At 50.4% G+C, this 18,177-nt stretch overlaps 1 protein-coding gene across 16 annotated transcripts; it reads right to left on the reverse strand.

The window, feature by feature from the left end:
* Positions 1 to 16: 16 nt before the first annotated feature.
* On the reverse strand, positions 17 to 18,168 carry DNASE1 (deoxyribonuclease 1). 16 transcript variants are annotated; one of them, XM_070362533.1, is made up of 10 exons: positions 7,893 to 8,031; positions 6,193 to 6,276; positions 2,335 to 5,268; positions 1,911 to 1,999; positions 1,652 to 1,735; positions 1,292 to 1,407; positions 1,028 to 1,140; positions 784 to 938; positions 414 to 510; positions 17 to 270 (listed from the first exon to the last, which is right to left on the reverse strand). In XM_070362533.1, the coding sequence occupies exons 3-10, from the start codon at positions 2,479 to 2,481 to the stop codon at positions 223 to 225; spliced, it is 849 nt and encodes a 282-aa protein (XP_070218634.1). In that variant the 5' UTR covers positions 2,482 to 5,268; positions 6,193 to 6,276; positions 7,893 to 8,031; the 3' UTR covers positions 17 to 222. The 16 variants fall into 16 exon arrangements, 15 of the variants coding, with proteins under 15 accessions (XP_070218634.1, XP_070218635.1, XP_070218639.1 ...); XM_070362534.1 differs by having other exon boundaries at positions 6,193 to 6,287; positions 7,893 to 8,007; XM_070362538.1 differs by lacking the exon at positions 7,893 to 8,031 and having other exon boundaries at positions 2,335 to 2,482; positions 2,809 to 2,873; positions 3,413 to 6,819.
* Positions 18,169 to 18,177: the final 9 nt, after the last annotated feature.

The raw sequence follows: 18,177 nt of genomic DNA on the forward strand, positions 1-18,177 counted from the left end.
TGGTGACACGACCGCCACACTTACAATGGAAGTGGGCCAGGTGAGGAAAAGCCTACCTTCCATCCCTCTCCTCAAATTCCAGCTGCTGTGGGGTGGTTGAGGGCACACGGGGAAGAACGGCACTGGGTTCCTTAAGCTCCGCCCTCCGCTCTTAACTGTGACGGGTCAGTTGTTGTCTTCAGCTCCCAGCGTGGGGCAGAGGTTCTGGACCCCAGAAGGGACTTATGTCAGCGTCACCTCCACCGGGTAATGGTCACTGATGGCCAGGGCCTGTGGGAAGACAGCAGTGAGCGCAGGGACCCCAGACACCTAGTCGTCTATGGTCGTGCGCCTGAGGTGGGTCAGGACTGGCCCAGGGCCATTGGTTTTCTCAAGTCAACAAAAAAAGCAGTGTGTCCAGGAAAGATACTTACCATCTCATTGCTCAGTCCGTATGCAGCTTGGAAGTCAAAGGGAGCGGCCGAGCCAGGAACCACAGAACTCCGGAGCAGAGACCCTGCGACCACGATCCTACAGTAGCAGACACAAGAGCCCAGGGTGTGACAATCTGCACTTGTCACACAACACCAACCACGCTTAAATGCCACTGTGGAGTCGGTTGGGCCCCGGCTCAATGTTGCCCCAAACTGCACACCACTGACCAACCTCCATTATCTGCCAGTGTCGTATTCTCCCTAAATGTGCTCCAACCCAAAACTAAGAAATGCCTTTCCTAAGTCAGGAGGGTGAGTGTCCGGTCTTGGGAAGCACTTCTGAAGCTAGTCGCAGAGGCACCCCACTCACCTGTCATAGGCGCAGTTCGTGGACGTAGCCGTGGTGTCGGCACTGTCAGGAATCAGCCACTGGAAGGTGGAGCTCGTGCGCAGGCGGATGGATGACCACTGCGAGGAGGTCACATAGCTGCAGTCAGCATTGAAATCGCCCATCAACATGACATCCTGCCAGGAGACAGCCATGGGTTGGCCCGGGGCACGATGCACAATGGAGGCCCCCAGAGCCCAAGGCGGGGGCAGCGGGGAGGGCTCACGTTCAAGTCCCACTTCTGCTGGACATCCAGGTAGACATCGTAGAGAGAATTAATCTCAGCCACTGCGTCCGATGGGGCCGAGTGCAGGGCAACAATGGCAAATTCCTTGACCTCTGTGGAGACAGCAGAGCGGATGTTGGCTGGGGTAGAGGACAACTGAGACACCCCCCAAGTGTGGACGTCTTCCTAAGTAACTTCAGTGTAAGACCAAAGGGGCTGTGGGGTGCAGCAGAAGACCAGCGTGTCCGGGGTGGGCGCACTCACTGGTGGAGGGGGATGAGAACTTGACCACAGCGGGCTCCCGGCTGAAGCTGTCGTTCCCGCAGGACTCGCAGCCGTCGTCGTACTGGTAGGTGTCCAGCACGGACACCTTGTTGGGTCTGCAGAAGGCCAGGCCGGAGGGTGGTCAGCCTGGGCTCAAGCACCACGCAGACCCACTGGCACAGAGCTCCCACCAAGGCCTCCTGCCTCTGCATGGGCTGAGGCCTCAAGGGGCACAGCCCAGCTCAGACCCCTGCTCTGGGGGCCCCAGTTCTTGCCCTCAAACCTGAGGGGAGGGCCCATGGGCTCTAGGCGACAATGCAGCCTCCTGTGTGCTCGTGAGGCAGAAGCCTGCAATGTTACCTGAACAGAAAGAGGTAGCGCTCCTTGTAGCTGTTGCGGCCCAGCGGCTCACTGACCACATAGTGGTAGGTGTTTGGGTCATCCCTGGATTGAGGAGACAAAGGTCCCAGTCAGAAGCTGGTGGTAGGGCAAGTCCCAGGGACCTACCCAACACCTGTGTCCCTGCGGCCAGGCTGACCTGGCACCGTGCCCAGGAAGAGACAGTTGCCATCGTCCCCCTCCCCCCCCCCCCGGCCTCCTGGGACCCCACTTCACCCACTGGTTGAGATAGTCCAGGAGCTTCCCCACAGCCACCAGGTGGCTGTCTCTGACCTCCTGGATGAGGACGATGTCGTAACGACGCACGATCTGGGGACAAGGCCAGAATGTTGCTGAGCAGGCAGGCGGAGACCCACGTGTCCGAGCCTGCCTGCTGTGGGTCCCGGGGCTGAGCTGCTGCCCCCACCCAGGACACTCCCTGTCACAGCCTAGTCTGGGACCCTAATACCAGCCATGAACAGCATGGCAATAACAAGGGCCCGTCCCCCTGACTGACAGGTGGGCTGAGACCTTGATGCCCCCCCATCACCACCGCTGCCAGTCACCCTCAGGACTGACCACCGGCCCAGGATTCCCAGGGCCTGTTAGACGGCCCACCTCCAGCTTCCCCACCCTGAGGGCCCTGGGGACAGATCTGGACCTACCCGAACAATGTAGCTGGCGAGCGTAGCATTGGACATCTTGGTCTCCCCAAAGGTGCGGATGTTGAAGGCTGCTATCTTCAGGGACAAGCCCAGCTGCAGCAGACCAGCGAGGGCGAGCAGCAGCCCCATCAGCCTGGTGCCCCTCATCCTGGAGCAGGAGGGAGAGCCACAAGTGGGCTGGAGCAGCAGACTGGGCACCCTTTCCTCCCTGAGCCCAGCTGGACAGAAACAGACGAGGGCGAGAGCCAGATGCTTAGGACCACGTAATGGGCCCTAGATCTCCTCACCCCTCACCCACCAGTAGATGAGCTCCACGAGGGTCGCCAGCCCAGGAAACCCCTGGCAGTGCAGTGCCAGCTCACTGCCCTTCGTGCTCCAGACACTCCCTCCACGGGACTGGCTAGGGTTCTCACGGTCGGGCGTCCACCTATGGGCCACAAGTCACCCAGCCCTTGGGGCACCGGGCACACTCACCTGAAACCTTTCACAAAGAATTCTGCCAAGAACTGGTATTCTTCAGTACCAATTTTCTCCTTTGGCTGCTTAAATAATACAAAGCGAAACACAAGCGGGAGCTGCTACAGCTCCACACAGGAATGTTCATCCCACCTGGGGTTTTAAAGGTTCAGGCAGCTGTGCCCTTTCCCAGGGCATCACCTGGAGGACGTGGAACAATAGCCCTGCCTGTGTGCCTTTCTCAGCAGGTGGGTGACTGGCATGTGTTTATTTTGAGAGGCACAGGTCCTTGCTTCTATAAAAAGCACCTGATGATATTTGCACTTGATTTTAAAGTCATTCAATACAGCCAAAGGCTCTTTGGCTTTTGCACATGTTGCTCTCCCAGGGATGGGGAGCAGGTGCCCTGGAGGGCAGGGCCCCAGCAACATTCCGGCTGCAGGATCTGAGGTGACCTTGGCGCCAGCACAAAGCTCAACTGTGCCTGTTGCGAATGGAGCCCATGGCGGTGGCTCTGTTCCAGAAACCCCTCTCTCCCCAACTCCAGCCCCACTTCTCGACCTTTCCCTGTGGGGGCTTCAGGGTGGTGGGCACCAGGAAGGGGCAGGGGCTGAAAGCCCACCTTAACTGCTAGCAATGGAGAGCCTGTGTGTCCAGGTGCAGGTGACAGGAGCAGGTCACAAGAACACGGAAAGGCAGCAGATCAGGGTCAGGCCTTGGGTCCAGTCATTTCTTCTTGGAATCCTTTGCTTTCCTTCCCATTTGTATTCACTTCCTGTGGCTACTGCAACAAGTCACCACAAACTTGATGGCTTAAAACTATAGAAACTTATCGTCTAATAATTTCAGAGGTCAGAGATCCAAATCACTGCACTGAGCTGAAATCAAGTGTCACAGGCTGCACACCCTCCGGAGGTTCTGGGAGGCCCTTTCGCCCTCTTCAGCTTCTGGAGGCTCCTGGTGTCCTTGGCTGCGGCTGCATCAGTTCACTGCCTTCTGTGTCGGTTCTTCCTCCTCAGAGAAGTAGGTGAGTGAGTGTAGGGTCCTCCCAAATAATCTGGGACCATCTCCGTATTATGAGATCCTTTTTGGCTGTGTGATGTTTCCAGGGATTAGGACATGGATGTATCAGAGGCAGGGTGGCATTATTTAGCCCATCACCCCATCAATGGGGGCTCTGCCCTGTTAGGGAGAGGCTGTGGTCTCCAACAACAGCCCTGCAAGTAGGAAGGCTGGGTCCCTCCCTGGAATGGAAAGGCCTTGCTGTGGCGGGCGTGTGGGGTTTGTGTGTGCAGGGCCACAGGGGACTGGGGTTCAGGGAGCAGGAGTAGTCTGAGAAGAGCAGTCTTCAAGGACCAAGGTCAAAATCACAGAAGTGTCATGAAGGAGGACACGGGGGATTAAAAACAACTCAAAGTAAACCAAGACCAGAACCCCCTGAAGTAATGAGAACATGCTGATGGACAGCTCTGGCAGTCAGCAGGAGTGCTAGTCAGCTTGAAATGGCATCTACAACGCAGGGTCACATGGCCTTGCCCTCAGGCTGCCAGGACCCGCCCCCTGCAGCCTTTTGCTAAGGTTGGACTGCTGACTCTCCTGTTTAAAATTTTTTTAAACAGTTTAAGACTGCAAGAGGATCAAAATCAAGATTCTAACCACTAACCAAGTCCATCAGTGCATCCAGAATAGGTGCCTGCCTTCCATGGATTTCTTCCGTGGACACACAGGTGCACATCTTTGAGGGGAGCACGGGAATAAACCAGTAGGTGGCACAGCCGTGGCTCACACAGAGGGTACCTGGACCCCCCGCCCAGTTTTCAGGGACACAGGCACCCCATCAACCAAATACTGCCCCGTACGTGCCAAGGAGCTGCCCTCCCTCACCAACCTGCCAGAGAAAAGGTCCCGACTATGGCCTCACTTGCACCAAGTGCCCAACTCTGCTGCCACACCAGCGGCCCTAAGTTAGGCCCACAAGAGAGGCAGGCAGCTCAGCCCGGGAAGAGCCCAGCCAAGAGTCAGGGGTGTGGGGCCCAGTCCAGTCTCACCCACTGCACCTTTGACTACTCTGAACCTCAATATCTTCAACTCTAAATAAAACGGGGATAAATCCATCACTGTTTTCCTCTTAACTTTGTCTTAAGGATCAACAGATAGAACAAAAAGATCATCTCACATCTTAAAGCTTCATCCTATCCTAAACCACCACTTCCCTGGTGGTGTAGTGGCTAAGACTCCACGCTCCCCACGTAGAGGTCCCGGTTGGATCCCTAAACAAGATCCCACGTGCCGAAACAAAAAGATCCTGCATGCTAACTAAGACATGCAGCCAAAAAAAAGACCCAGTGAGTGCCCCCAAGAACTTGGGGGTGGAGGGGCGTGACCTGCACACCAGCATGTGGCCCAGGAGACGAAGGTCCTCAGGCCCAGGGACAAGAAGCGCACGAGGCAACAGGGCACGGAGGCGCCCGCAGCGACCTGCAGGCACAACAGGATGCGTTTTACTTTTGGGGAAACAGTGATACTAGACATCTCAACACTCCGGCGCTTCAACATGACATCTTGCTACGTTGCTTTGTGTGGTTTCATGTCTGCAAAGCTAGGTTTCTGGCAGTTACAGTAAAGGCAATTACTGCGTAAGTCAATATGGAAAAGGCAACAAGGGTAAGCATGTCCAGTCTGATTCCAAAATTCAAGAAGAGCCTGACAGGCAAACGTTCCACTCCTAAGTAATTACGGTTACTTAAAAATGCAATGAAAAAAAATTACGTTTACATTATTTTCCAAATGTCTATTATAAGTTGTTAGGATATAAATACTATACTTAAACTGTATGGACTTAACTATTTAAAAATGTTACTTCTTTGGCCTGTGGGTCCCTTAAAATATTTACTGACCTTAACTAGGGGTACTCTGAGAGTCTGGGACCCTCTAACACACACAATGGGGGTGCCCCCTCCCACGATGGCCCTCGCCTGCCCAGACGCCTCAGGCTCACCTGAGTCCCTGCCTTCCCTCGGCTCCACCCGCTCTGGTTCTGCAGCGCCCGTGCCTGCCCTTCCCTGAACACAAGCAAACGCGCCCACTGGTCTCCCCGCTCCCAGAAACTCTCCCCACAGTCCAGTCTCCACACAGCACCCACACGTCTTGTCATCAGATCACCCTATTCCCCTTAGACTCTGTCATGGGTTCCTCCTGTCCTTTAGGGGAAAGCAGGCGCCTACTGGGGCTAGGTGATGCGAGCTCAGGGCCCCACTCTGCCCCCAGGGCTGCCCAGGTTCTACTCACGGCCCCGCCCCAGGGAGGCCGCCCTCCCCGACCTGACCCTCCACCAGCATGGCCCCACTGTCACCTTTTCCATGACCCTTATCACTGCTTTTTTTTCAGTGTGTTTGCTCTTACCTGCTTACACTCACTGAAGGCCAGCCTCCGCACTATTAACAGAACATAAGCTGCACAGGAGCAGGGACCTCGTCTGTCTCATCCCTGAAAGATGCCTGAATGGTAGAGGCCCTGAGCTCGCCTGCCCCACCTCCCACACGAGAGAACGTCCCCTCCTCACGGACCCCCCCCGAGAGAACCCGGCAAGGCCTCCTGTCCTGAAGCACAGGGGACACTGCAGGGCGTCCAGGCAGCTTCTGGACACTCGGCCTGAACCGATCAGAAGCTCCCAGGAGCCAGTGGCTGTTGCGCCTGCCCTCAGCCAGATCTGACGTGGATCCTTCACTCCCCTCAAGAGGGGTGTTCGCTGGCCCCAAGCCAGCATTCTGGAGGACGAAGGCTTCCGTCTTTTACCCGAGATGGTCAGTGTGTCTATTGGGACACCACTCTAATCAGGGTCCAACAGACGGTGTAGGTCAGCAGTCATCACTCAGCTCAGCCACTGGCCTTGGCCCATGACCCCACCTTAGCTCACCGTCCCTCATGAATTTATTTCTGTTCATTATAAGGAAACCATTAACCCAGGATGGAAAGTTTCTCAGAACTGCATGTGCATGAATTGCTATAATCCACAACAGTTTCAGAGTCACGCTCAGCACAGCCCCACCCTGCCCCCTCACCCAGCTACGCCAGTGCCCACTGTGCCACTGCCACAGGCCACACCTGGGCTCCATGGCCCACCGGCCTGAGTGCCAACGTGCGCACCTTCTGCACGTCACAGACAAGCCTCCCCTGGCTCCTCATCCTACCAGAGGCATTTTCCAGGGTGTGTGCTGTGAAGACTGGCATGCCTTTAGCCTGAGCCCATGAACAAACAGGCTCAGGTTCCTGACGCCTGAGGCCCTGAAAGATTTAACTAGAGTCACGGAGCTCTACTGACTAGACTCCCAGTAAGCTGGTAACATTTCCAACAAGGCTGAGTGAAGAGCGTCCCCCAAACCCCCAAGCCCCTCAGTCTCTCCCAAGCACAGAACGCCTCCTCAGCAGGCTCTCCCCCGATCCAGCGGGTCTCCAGAAGGGTTCAGAGTCCAGGACAGTGTGGGCAGTAGGAGCCGGTCATGGCAGGGTCTGCAGAGAGATTTTCTACTGATTTATCTTTCAGCTCACTGGTCCTTTCTTCAGCTGTCTCTCATCTACTTTTAAATCCACCTAACTGAATTTTAAATTTGTTATTGTACTTTTTCTCTTTTAGAATTTTCAATCTTTTATGAATTCTAATTCTCTGTGAAACTCTCCATCTTGCCTGTTTCAATGTTAATCAGTTATTTTAAACTCTATGTCTGCCAACTCCAGCATCTTAGTCTTCTGTGGGTCTCTCACTTTTTCCTTTCTGTCCCATTTATCAGGGTACGACTAGACGCAGAGTCAGGCGCTATGTGTCACAGACGGGAGAGGCCGGGACGGGGTCTCCCTCCAGGGGGCAGTGGAGGGGGCCGGCCACCCAAGGTCTGAGCGGAGAGACTGGCATTTTTGGGGCTGTTCCTCCTGGCAGGCTCTCAACTCTTCCTGGCACCATGAAACTGCCGAAGACCCAGCTCTGCTCCATACGCACCTTCTGCCTCTCTGGCCTCCTCCCTCTCAGGGATCTCCGCCCTCAGGTCCCACTGCCTCCGCAGCTCCCAAGCCCCCAGAGCTCAGTCTCCCCAACCCCACAAGATTACCTGCGGCTCTGCTGGGTTCTCTGCCTCTGGGCAGCTGCCCCTGCCCAGCCCCCAAGAGTGCTGGTAGAGGAGGCAGACTCAGCTCTGCAAGCTCCCCTCTGCGCTGCGGGCCCCAGGGCGGCGCTCCAGTCCTTTGAGCAGGTGCCTCGAGTCCGCAGCAGGACCGGTCTGCTGGGAGCAGTTCCATAGCCGGGAGCAGTCTGTCTGTTACCTGGAAGGCGTCACTGAAGTAGAGAGCTGGAGGCTCTGGTGGGTAACTAGGCAAGCTGGTCTGACTAGCAGGCTGTGCGTGGACATCTCTGAGCTAAAAAGCAAGAGAAAAGCAAGCCAATGAGAGACGATCAGAAGGAAACAGACCATCCTCTCTGCCCAACCAAGTCTTTGGGACTGAAGATCTCTGTATCCTGTTTGAAACCTAGAGTATTTGTTCTCATCACCCCAGTCCTAAAGGTGAAGACGGCGCAGGGCAAGGACGCAGCAATGCTGTGCCCTATGGGCTGTCCTGCGGCCCCTCAGAGAGCGGCAGCACCTGTCCTGAGCTGAGGTTCCCCACCTCGCTCCTAGAGAAGGGGCCTTGGGGCCTGCAGGCGGCCAACTCTGAGCCTCTTTCCTCTCTGGGGACTCTGGGCCAGGTGAGCGATGCTATTTTCTGAAAACTCTGAGTACCTGAGTGCTTCCCCCCCGGGACCAGCCTGGGGCTTCTCTACAGACACTAGAGGGTTTCATACTGACGGTCTCCACACAGCTGTCCCGGGGCTCCTGCGTCAGGGCCTCTGCTCTGCTCCCACCCCCAGACCGCAGGGCCTGTCCCTCCCTTAACTCGAGCCTCTGCCCAGACGCCACCCACCACGCACCCCACTCAGCAGCAGGCTTTGCCCCACCACCGTCTCCTCCACCCTGCTCACTTTCTCCTGCCCACAGTCACATCCAACACCCGCTGTACGGTCAGCCTCATGCCACTGGGGCCAACGCAGCAGCACCTGAGCATGGCCTGGCTGAGTGAAGAGATGAAGGACAGTCAGCGGCCTGCTGGACAGAACCAGGGCTTTAGTTGCTCCAGCCTCTTCAGCCCATTTAAGTGCGAGCATCTCACACAAGAGGAACCCAACGTGGTCCTCCCAGATGACTGAGTAAAGGAACAGGCTTCTGCACTGGGCCAGGCTCCTCAGCCTGGCAGAGATGTCCGCCTCCTCAGGAACTCCAGGGCTCTGGGCAGTGGCACTGATCGTACCCCCTGTCTATACCAGCTTAGAAAACATGTCCACTTACCTGTGAGGCTGGCTTTCCAGACGCCTTCCCCAGGGCCTGCATAAAAGCATAGTCGCGGGTCAAGGGACAGGGTCTCAGGCAGGAGCAGCAATGACCCCAGGAGACCAGGAATGAGTCCAGTCCGGCTCACTCCAGCCAAAGCCAGAGTGGCCTGAGGAGGGTGGCCTTGTCGGTCCAGGTCCCCACTGCCCAAAGACTGCTGAAGTCGTAGCAGGCCGAGGAGGAGGCCTGTGCAAATGCCTTGATAACCAGTTGTTTCCTCACTTGGGCTCCTATGAGGAGACACTGATCTTCGCAGGAGCCTCAGCCCACAAATGACACAGCACAGGAAGCTGCTGAAATGCAAATCTGCTGCAGGAACGAACCAAGCTGCCACTGTGTCACTCCCTCAGCCTGTGCTATCTCGCTGGTCCCATTCACACGTGACTAGTTTAAAAAGAAGGGAAAAGGGAGTGTTAATAATGTCAGCTGAGCGATAGGACACCTAGCTGTCCTGAAATTTCATCAAGCTCCTGACAGGCTGCTTCATTTGTATGCTTTACTCACTTTTTTCAAGACAGAGTAAGAGGGGCCCCTAAACAATGAGAAAACCAGGCAAGAGGTGGTGTGATGTGTTTTCAGCCATCACAAGTGCAAGACAAGGATCCAAGAGAGAAGGGAAACCAAGACAAGGGGCCCAGTGGCTTGGGGTGGGAGGGCACGTGCGGGGCACCCCTGCAGCTCGAGGGATCTCAGTTCCCTGACCAGGGAGTGAACCCAGGTCCATGGCAGTGACTGTGTCAAGTCTTCCCCACTGGACCTCCAGGGAACTCTGGGCTCTGTGACCAGCCACAGCCGGTGTGGGCTCCAGGCTACAGGGAAAGGAAACACAGACCCAACTGTCCTGTGAGTGGAGGAGACACCCGGGAGGTCAGGGAGGCCCAGGTGGCTAGAATGTGTGGAACAGAATATCGGGGAGCAGGGACTGTAAAGAAAACAGAGCTCCAGGATCTACAGAGCACCCCCTCAAGTCTTCAGCTAAAGACAAGTTTGCAGCTGTGTGAGAAAAACTGTGAGGAGGCTGGAACAAGAATGCCTGGAGAGGAGCGGACAGAACAACCTCCAGAGCTCACACAGAAACGGGAATAAACTGTGCCCCCACAAGCCACCAGGGAATGGCTCCCTCATTCACACAGTACTGCCTGGCATCCCCAGAAGGGCTTCACCTTCAGTAATGAGGCCAAATTATCTGTACACCACAGGCAGCTCTGGATCACCCTAACACAGCTCAGGAGCAGTTCTCTAAAGGATCAACTGATGACAAGAAACTTAACTGCATGCCAGACCAAGATAAATATTATTTGAAAGAATACGACAAAACAACATAAATACATAATGTCTAGTATCCAATAAGGAAATGGGCAGGTCTATTGGTCAGGGGACAGAAACCACAAGGTATTTTAAACAAGGGGAGTTTAGCATAAAGAGCTATTAACTATTTACAGGAACTGACTAAAATGAACCCAAAGGTACAAAATACTCTAGGGTGCAGAGAGGATTCAGAGCTGGGAGACAGCAGTTTACGGGATGGTGCAGTTCACCAGGCTGAGAACCATCTGAGACGCTGCCAACACAATCAGCCCGGAAGCTGTCTGCAGAGAGTTCTGCAAAGCCCCCAGGGTGGAGGGGCTGACGAACTCACCAGAAAGCTGCCAGGAGACCAACTCAGGTACCCACGGAACATGCCTGGCAGTGCCTGTCCCCTTTCAAATATATGAAGAGCCTCATCACTGGCTCTCAGGCGAGTGCTGCTGAGTTGGTCACTAGGACACTGCCTGGAAGGTGCCACAGAAGCTCTTTAGGGCTATGCCAATGTCACAGAACAGGAATGAGCAAAGCGCAAAGCACCAGACATAGGCCCTTTCTCCTTCAGCCCCTCCAATGACAAAGGCTGGCATCAGGCTAGCTGGCAAGGAGGGTAACGCTCCACTATCACAAGCAGGCAATGAAGGGCGGATAGACCAGGCATGTGAAAAAGAAGAAAATATGACTTATGACCATAAGAAAAAGCAATCAACAACAACTGACCTAGAAGTGACAGATATAAAGGAATTATCAGACAAGCACATGCTTCATATACTCAGGAAAGTAGAGGGAATATGACCATAATGAGAGAAACGGAAAATATAAAAAGGCCTAAATGGAACTTCTAGAGATGATAATAATATCTGAAATATAAAACACACAGTCTGGGATGAACAGCAGATCAACACTGAAAAAGATCATACAACTCAAAAACAGCAACTGAAAACTGTTCAAAGAAAGGGCATCGAGGAAAAAAAGGCATCAAACACCAACAAGCAATCCAATGTACACGAATTGGAATCCCAGAAAAAGGACAAGGAGGCTCTTTAGTTCTTTTTCATTTTCTGCCATAAGGGTGGTGTCATCTGCATATCTGAGGTTATTGATATTTCTCCCAGAAATGAAGCTTCTGCTTCCTCCAGCCTGGTATTTCACATGATGTACACTGCATATACGTTAAATAAGCAGGGTGACAATATACAGCCTTGATGTACTCCTTTCCCATATGATCACTACAAAAATGTACACAAAAATGTATCACTACAAAAAATCAACTAAAGGCCGATCGACACATGAAAAGATGCTCAACATCAGTCAGTCATTATTAAAGAAATGCAAATCAAAACTACAATGAGGTATCATCTCACACCAGTCAAAATGGTCATCATCAAAAAAATCTACAAACAGTAAATGACAGAGAGGATGTGGTTGGTGGGAATGTAAATTGATGCAGCCACTATGGAGAACAGTAGGAAGATTACTTAAAAAACTAAGACTAAAACTATCCTATGACCCAGCAATCCTACTAGTGGGCATACACGCTGACAAAAACACAATTCAAAAAGACAAGTACCCCAATGTTCACTGAAGCACTATTTACAATAGTCAGGACACGGAAGCAACCTAGATGTCCACTGAAGGGTGAATGGATAAAGAAAACTGGAAAATCCACAATATGTGGAAGTTAAACAACATGCTCTCATACAACCAACAGGTCAAAAAGGAAATCACAAGAAAAATTAGAAAGCACACCGAGACCAATGAACACACACACACCGGAACCCTGGGATGCAGCAAAAGCAGTGCTAAGAGGGAAATTCACAGCTATGAATGTTTCCATTAAAAAAGAAGAAAAGTATCAAAGTGATAGTCTAACTTACACTTTAAGGAAATAAGAGAAGAAGAGCAACTAAACCAAAGCTAGCAGGAGAAAGGAAATAATAGAAGAGTATAGCATCAGTAAACAAAGAAAAGAAAAAGAGAGACCAGTTGTATTTCTACACACTAACAATGAACAATCCTAAAAGGAAATTAAGAAAACAATTCCACTAAAATAACATCAAAAAGATTTAAAATACTTGGGAATAAATTTAACCAAGAAAGTGAAAGACTTAACACACTGAGAAGTAAAGCATCATTGCTAAAAGCAATTGAAAAAGAACACACCGAGACACAGAAAGACGGCGTACCCACGGGCTGGAAGCTTTAGTCAGATGCTCAGCTCAGTTCAGTCGCTCAGTCGTGCCCGACTCCTTGCGACCCCATGAATTGTAGCACGCCAGGCCTGCACCACCCAAAGTGATCTACCTATTTATGCAATCCCTATCAAAATCTCTGTGACTTTTTTTTCACAGAAATAGAAAATCCTATCTTATGGTTTTCCATATGGATTATCAAAGGAACTCCCCCGCCCCGCCAAAGTATTCAAAACCACCTTGAAAAAGGATAAAGTTGGAGGTCTCACACTCCCTGATTTCAAAACTTTGTCCAAAGCTACAGTAATCAACAACAGCGTGATACCAGCATAAAGACAGACGCACAAACTGCACAACTTCGGGACTGGCAAGGATTTCTTGGATATGACACCAAAATCACCAACAAAACAAAATACAGCTAAATTAGATTTCATTAAAATTAGAAACTTTTGTGCAAAGGACCCATCACAAAACTGAAAAGACAACCACAAAATAGGAGAAAATACCTGGAAATCATTTATCCCATTAGAGTCTGGTATTCGGAATATATAGAGAACTCCTACAACTCAACAACAAAAAACAACCAAATTTTTTAAATGGGAAAAGAAAAAAGCTTTTTGTAATGGGCAAAGAACTTGAATAGACATTTCTCCAAAGATAAGCAAATAATCCATAAACACATGAAAAATGATGACTATCATTAATCAGGAGAGAACTGCAAATCAAAACTGTGATAAACTATCACTACCTTCCCATTAGAATGGCTACTATATTTTAAAATTATAAGTTTTATAAGGATGTAGAGAAACTGGAATCCTTATGCACCTCTGATAGGGATGCAAAATGGTACAGCCACAGCAGAAGACAGTATTGAGATTCTTCAAAAAAATTACACAGAATTACTATGATCCAGCAACTTCACTCCAAGGTACCCAAAAGAACAGAATGATGAGAAAGTTCTGAAAATGGATAGTGTGTGGGTTGTGGTGATGGTTGTACAACAACGTGAAAGCATTTAATGTCACTGAACTGTACACTTAAAAATGGTTGAAATTGTAAAGTTTATATTACATATATTTTATCACAATGAAAAACCATACAGCTAACAGTATACTTAATGGGAGAAATTAGATGCTTTCTCACTAAGATCAGGAAGAAGGTAAGAATGTCTATCCACCACTCCCACACATCATCATACTGGAAGTCCTAGGTAATACGACAAGAAAAGGAGATAAAAGTTACACAGATCAAAAGGGAAGAAATAAAATGATCTTTAAACAGAGATGACAAGAATTATCTATGTAGAAAATACCAAAGAATTAACAACAACAAAAAAACCTCCTCGAACTAATAAATTACTATGACAAGGTTGGAAATATAAGATTAATTGACAAGGGTCAACTACTTTCTTATCTACCAGCAACAGAACTTCTGGTTTCTAGTTCCACATGTAAGGAGATCAGAAGTCACCACTCTGTCCTGACAAGTAGTAAAAAGCTGAACTGACTGAAAATCAACAACTTTTCTTGGATCCGTAAAGAGGACACAGGGCAAATCACTGTCTCCAAGAGACAGACACACGAATACAAGAACCTTAAATGCACATTACTAAGTGAAAGAAGGCAATCTGAAAAGCCTAGTTGCCCGTTTCCCTGGTAGCTCAGATGGTACAGCATTTGCTCACAATGTAGGAGATCCAGGTTCGATCCCTGGGTCGGGAAGATCCCCTGGAGAAGGAAATGACAACCCACTCCAGTACCCTTGCCTGGAAAATTCCATGGACAGAGGAGTCTGGCAGGCTACAGTCCATGGGGTAGCAAAGAGTTAGACACGACTGATCGACTAACACACACATACACACACCATCTGAGTGTGATCAAGGGAGAGCGGGGCTCCCGTATTCTGCCCAGCCCCTAACTCATGGGAGGGAGGCCCTCTCTTGGGCTGGGTATTCTGAGAGTACTGCGGCCCTGACCATGCTCATCCCAGCTCACAATGTGGCAGATCCACACCAGAGGCGAGCTGAATGGCCCCCAGGCTGCTGCCTTCCCTCTCCCACAGAGTGCTCAGCAGTAGCAGTGGAATGTCACTCAGAGAGCAATTCACCACTGTTCTACCCACAGCTCTACAGCCCTGGCTTACAGATTTTTGCCTGGGGTAGAAATAGGCCAGAAAGCACTGACTCCTAATTTCCTCCAAAGGAACTGATTTCATTTGCAACAGAGAGGGAATCAGTTCAAGCTCAAAGGTGCTCTCAAGAAAGTAGAGGGTGTGGTGAAAGGCAAGCGGCAGGAGAGTAAAGATAGAGGCTGAACCACAGATGACGACACTACACACTACACCACCAGATGGTCAGTACCTAAATCAGACTGATTATAATCTTTGCAGCCAAAGATGGAGAAGCTCTAAACAGTCAGCAAAAATAAGACCTGGAGCTGACAGTGGCTCAGACCATGAAGTCCTTACTGCAAAATGCAGACTTAAAGTAAGTACTAAAAACCATTAGGTCATTCAGGTATGACCTAAATCAAATTTATGATTATATGGTAAAGTGACAAATAGATTCAAGGGATTAGATCTGACAGAGTGCCTAAAGAACTACGGACAGAGGTTAGTGACACTGTACAGGAGGCCATGATCAAAACAGTCCCAAGAGAAAGAAAAGCAAAACGTTGTCTGAGGAGCCCTCCAAATAGCTGAGAAAAGAAGAAAAACGAAAAGCAAAGGAGAAAAGGAAAGAAATACCTATCTGAATGCAGAGTTCCAAAGAATAGCAAGGAGAGAGAAGAAAGCCTTCTTAAGTAAACAATACAAAAAAAAAATAATAGAGGAAAACAACAGAATGGGAAAGACTAGAGATCTCTTCAAGAAAATTAGAGACACCAAGGGAACATTTCATACAAAGATGGGCTTAATAAAGGACAGAAACGGTAAGGACCTAATAGAAGCAGAAGATACTAAGAAGAGGTGGCAAGAATACAAAAAACTGTACAAAAAAAGGTCTTGATGATCCGGATAACCAAGACGGCATTGGTCACTCACCTAGAGCCAGACATCCTAGAGTGTGAAGTCAAGTGAGCTTAGGAAGCATTACTACAAACAAAGCTAGCGGAAGTGATGGGATTCCAGCTAAGCTATTTCAAATCCTAAAAGATGATGCTGTGAAAGTGCTGCACTCAACATGCCAGCAAATTTGGAAAACTCAGCAGTGGCAACAGGAATGGATAAAGTCAGTTTTCATTTTGATCCCAAAGAAGAGCAATAACCAAAGAATGCTCAAACTACCACACAATTGCACTCATCTCACATGCCAGCAAGGTAATGCTCAAAATCCTTCACACTAGGCTTCAAACAGTACATGAACCGAGAACTTCCAGATGTACAAGCTGGATTTAGAAAAGGCAGAGGAACCAGAGATCAAATTGCCAACATCCGTGGATCATCAAAAAAGCAAGAGAGTTCCAGAAAAACATCTACTTCTGCTTTATTGACTATGCCAAGGCCTTTAACTGGGTGGATCACAACAAACTGGAAAATTCTTAGAGAGATAGGAATACCAGACCACCTGACCTGCCTCCTGAGAAATCTGTATGCAGGTCAAGAAGCAACAGTTAGAACTGGACATGGAACAACAGACTCCTTCCAAATGGGGAAGGGAGTACGTCAAGGCTGTATATTGTCACTTTGCTTATTTAACTTATATGCAGAATACATCATGCGAAATATCAGGTGGAATGAAGCACAAGCTGGAATCAAGATTGCTGGAGAAATATCAATAACCTCAGATATGCAGATGAGGCCACCCTTATGGCAGAAAGGAAGAACAACTAACTAAAGAGCCTCTTGATGAAAGTGAAAGAGGAGAGTGAAAAAGCTGGCTTAAAACTCAACATTCAGAAAACTAAGATCATGGCATCTGGTCCCATCACTTCATGGCAAACAGATGGGGAAACAATGAAAACAGTGAGAGACTTTATTTTCTTGGGCTCCAAAATCACTGCAGATGGTGCCTGCAGCCATGAAATTAAAAGACGGCTTACTCCTTTGAAGAAAAGCTATGACCAAACTAGACAGCATATTAAAAAGTGGAGGCATTACTTTACCAACAAAGGTCCATCTAGTCAAAAATACGGTTTTTCCAGTAGTCATGCATGGATGTGAGAGTTGAACTATAAAGAAAGCTGAGCACCAAAGAATTGATGCTTTTGAACTGTGGTGTTGAAGAAGACTCTTGAGAGTCTCCTGGACTGCCAGGAGATCCAACCAGTCCATCCTAAAGGAGATCAGTCCTGAATATTCATTGGAAGGACTGATGCTGAAGCTGAAACTCCAATCCTTTGGCGATCTGATGTGAAGGACTGACTCACTGGAAAAGACCCTGATGCTGGGAAAGATTGAAGGTGGGAGGAGAAGGGGACGTCAGAGGATGAGCTGGTTGGATGGCATCACCAACTGGACAGACATGAGTCTGAGTACCCTCCGGGAGTTGGTGATAGGCAGGGAAGCCTGGAGGGCTGCAGTCCATGGGGTCACAAAGAGTCGGACACGACTGAGCAACTGAACTGAAGTGACGGTTCCACAATCTTGGGAATATACTAATAACCAACACTGTGAGAGCGGATTTTATGATATGTAAATTATAACTTAAACAAACAAACCTAACTGTATCAGTTCGCCAACAAAACTCCTCCTCCTCCTGTATTCGTCACTTCAGTAACTGAAACCACATTCCCAGAAACTTAGAAATTCTTTTCCAGAAACCCACAAGTATTAACAACTAATTTGGTCACGGCAATTCAAACGCCTCAATATGTCACCTTTCCCCCAACTTCAACTCCTAAACGCAGGACGCCCTCATTTCTCGCCTGCATCACCGCAGCCTCCTGATGGGCCTCCAGGCTTGCCTCTCCAGAGCAACTTTCACACTGCAACTAGAAACTCCTTTAAAAACAGTATCTATGTTGGCTCCCAGGGACCCCAGGTTGAAGTTCGAACCCTTAATACGACTTATAAGGTCTCTCAGACTTCAGTCCGCGGCGAACCTCTCCGGCTTCACGAGCCCCTCAAATCCTAACAACGTGCACCTGGGAGCCTGGAGAGGGCGGGCATCGCTTCACCTCGGCCCTGCCCGCTCGGGGCCTCAACCTGCTCGCAGGCGTCTCCGGGAGGAAGCCCGCGCTCGGTCCCTCGGCTCCGAGGGTCTGGCGCCCCCGTTTACCTGTCGGCTCCTGAGGCAGATGCGCTCTCAGGGGCCGCCAATGAACCCGCATACATTTCCCGTGTGAACCGTAGTGCACCCAAATTTCAAACTGCGGCGGAGCCCGAAACTCACCTCGACTCTTCCTCAACACTTAGTAGACTTCGCCAGGGAGCCGCCTACCTAACCTCGGGGCGCGGTCCTCTGGCGCCGCGCTCCGCCTTGGTCCTGCCCGGCGCGCTGGAAGAACGCTCTTAGTCGCGCGCCCCGGCCGCAAAGC

This window comes from Bos mutus, chromosome 25, assembly GCF_027580195.1.
Source record: "Bos mutus isolate GX-2022 chromosome 25, NWIPB_WYAK_1.1, whole genome shotgun sequence".
Taxonomy (NCBI): domain Eukaryota; kingdom Metazoa; phylum Chordata; class Mammalia; order Artiodactyla; family Bovidae; genus Bos; species Bos mutus.

Coding starts and splice junctions, on each gene's coding strand:
- DNASE1 (XM_070362533.1), bottom strand. CDS start 2,481: ATGAGGGGCACCAGGCTGATGGGGCTGCTGCTCGCCCTCGCTGGTCTG. Junction 2,000..2,334: donor TCGCCAGCTACATTGTTCGG/GTAGGTCCAGAT, acceptor CCTTGTCCCCAG/ATCGTGCGTCGTTACGACAT. Junction 511..783: donor ACGAACTGCGCCTATGACAG/GTGAGTGGGGTG, acceptor CTGCTACTGTAG/GATCGTGGTCGCAGGGTCTC.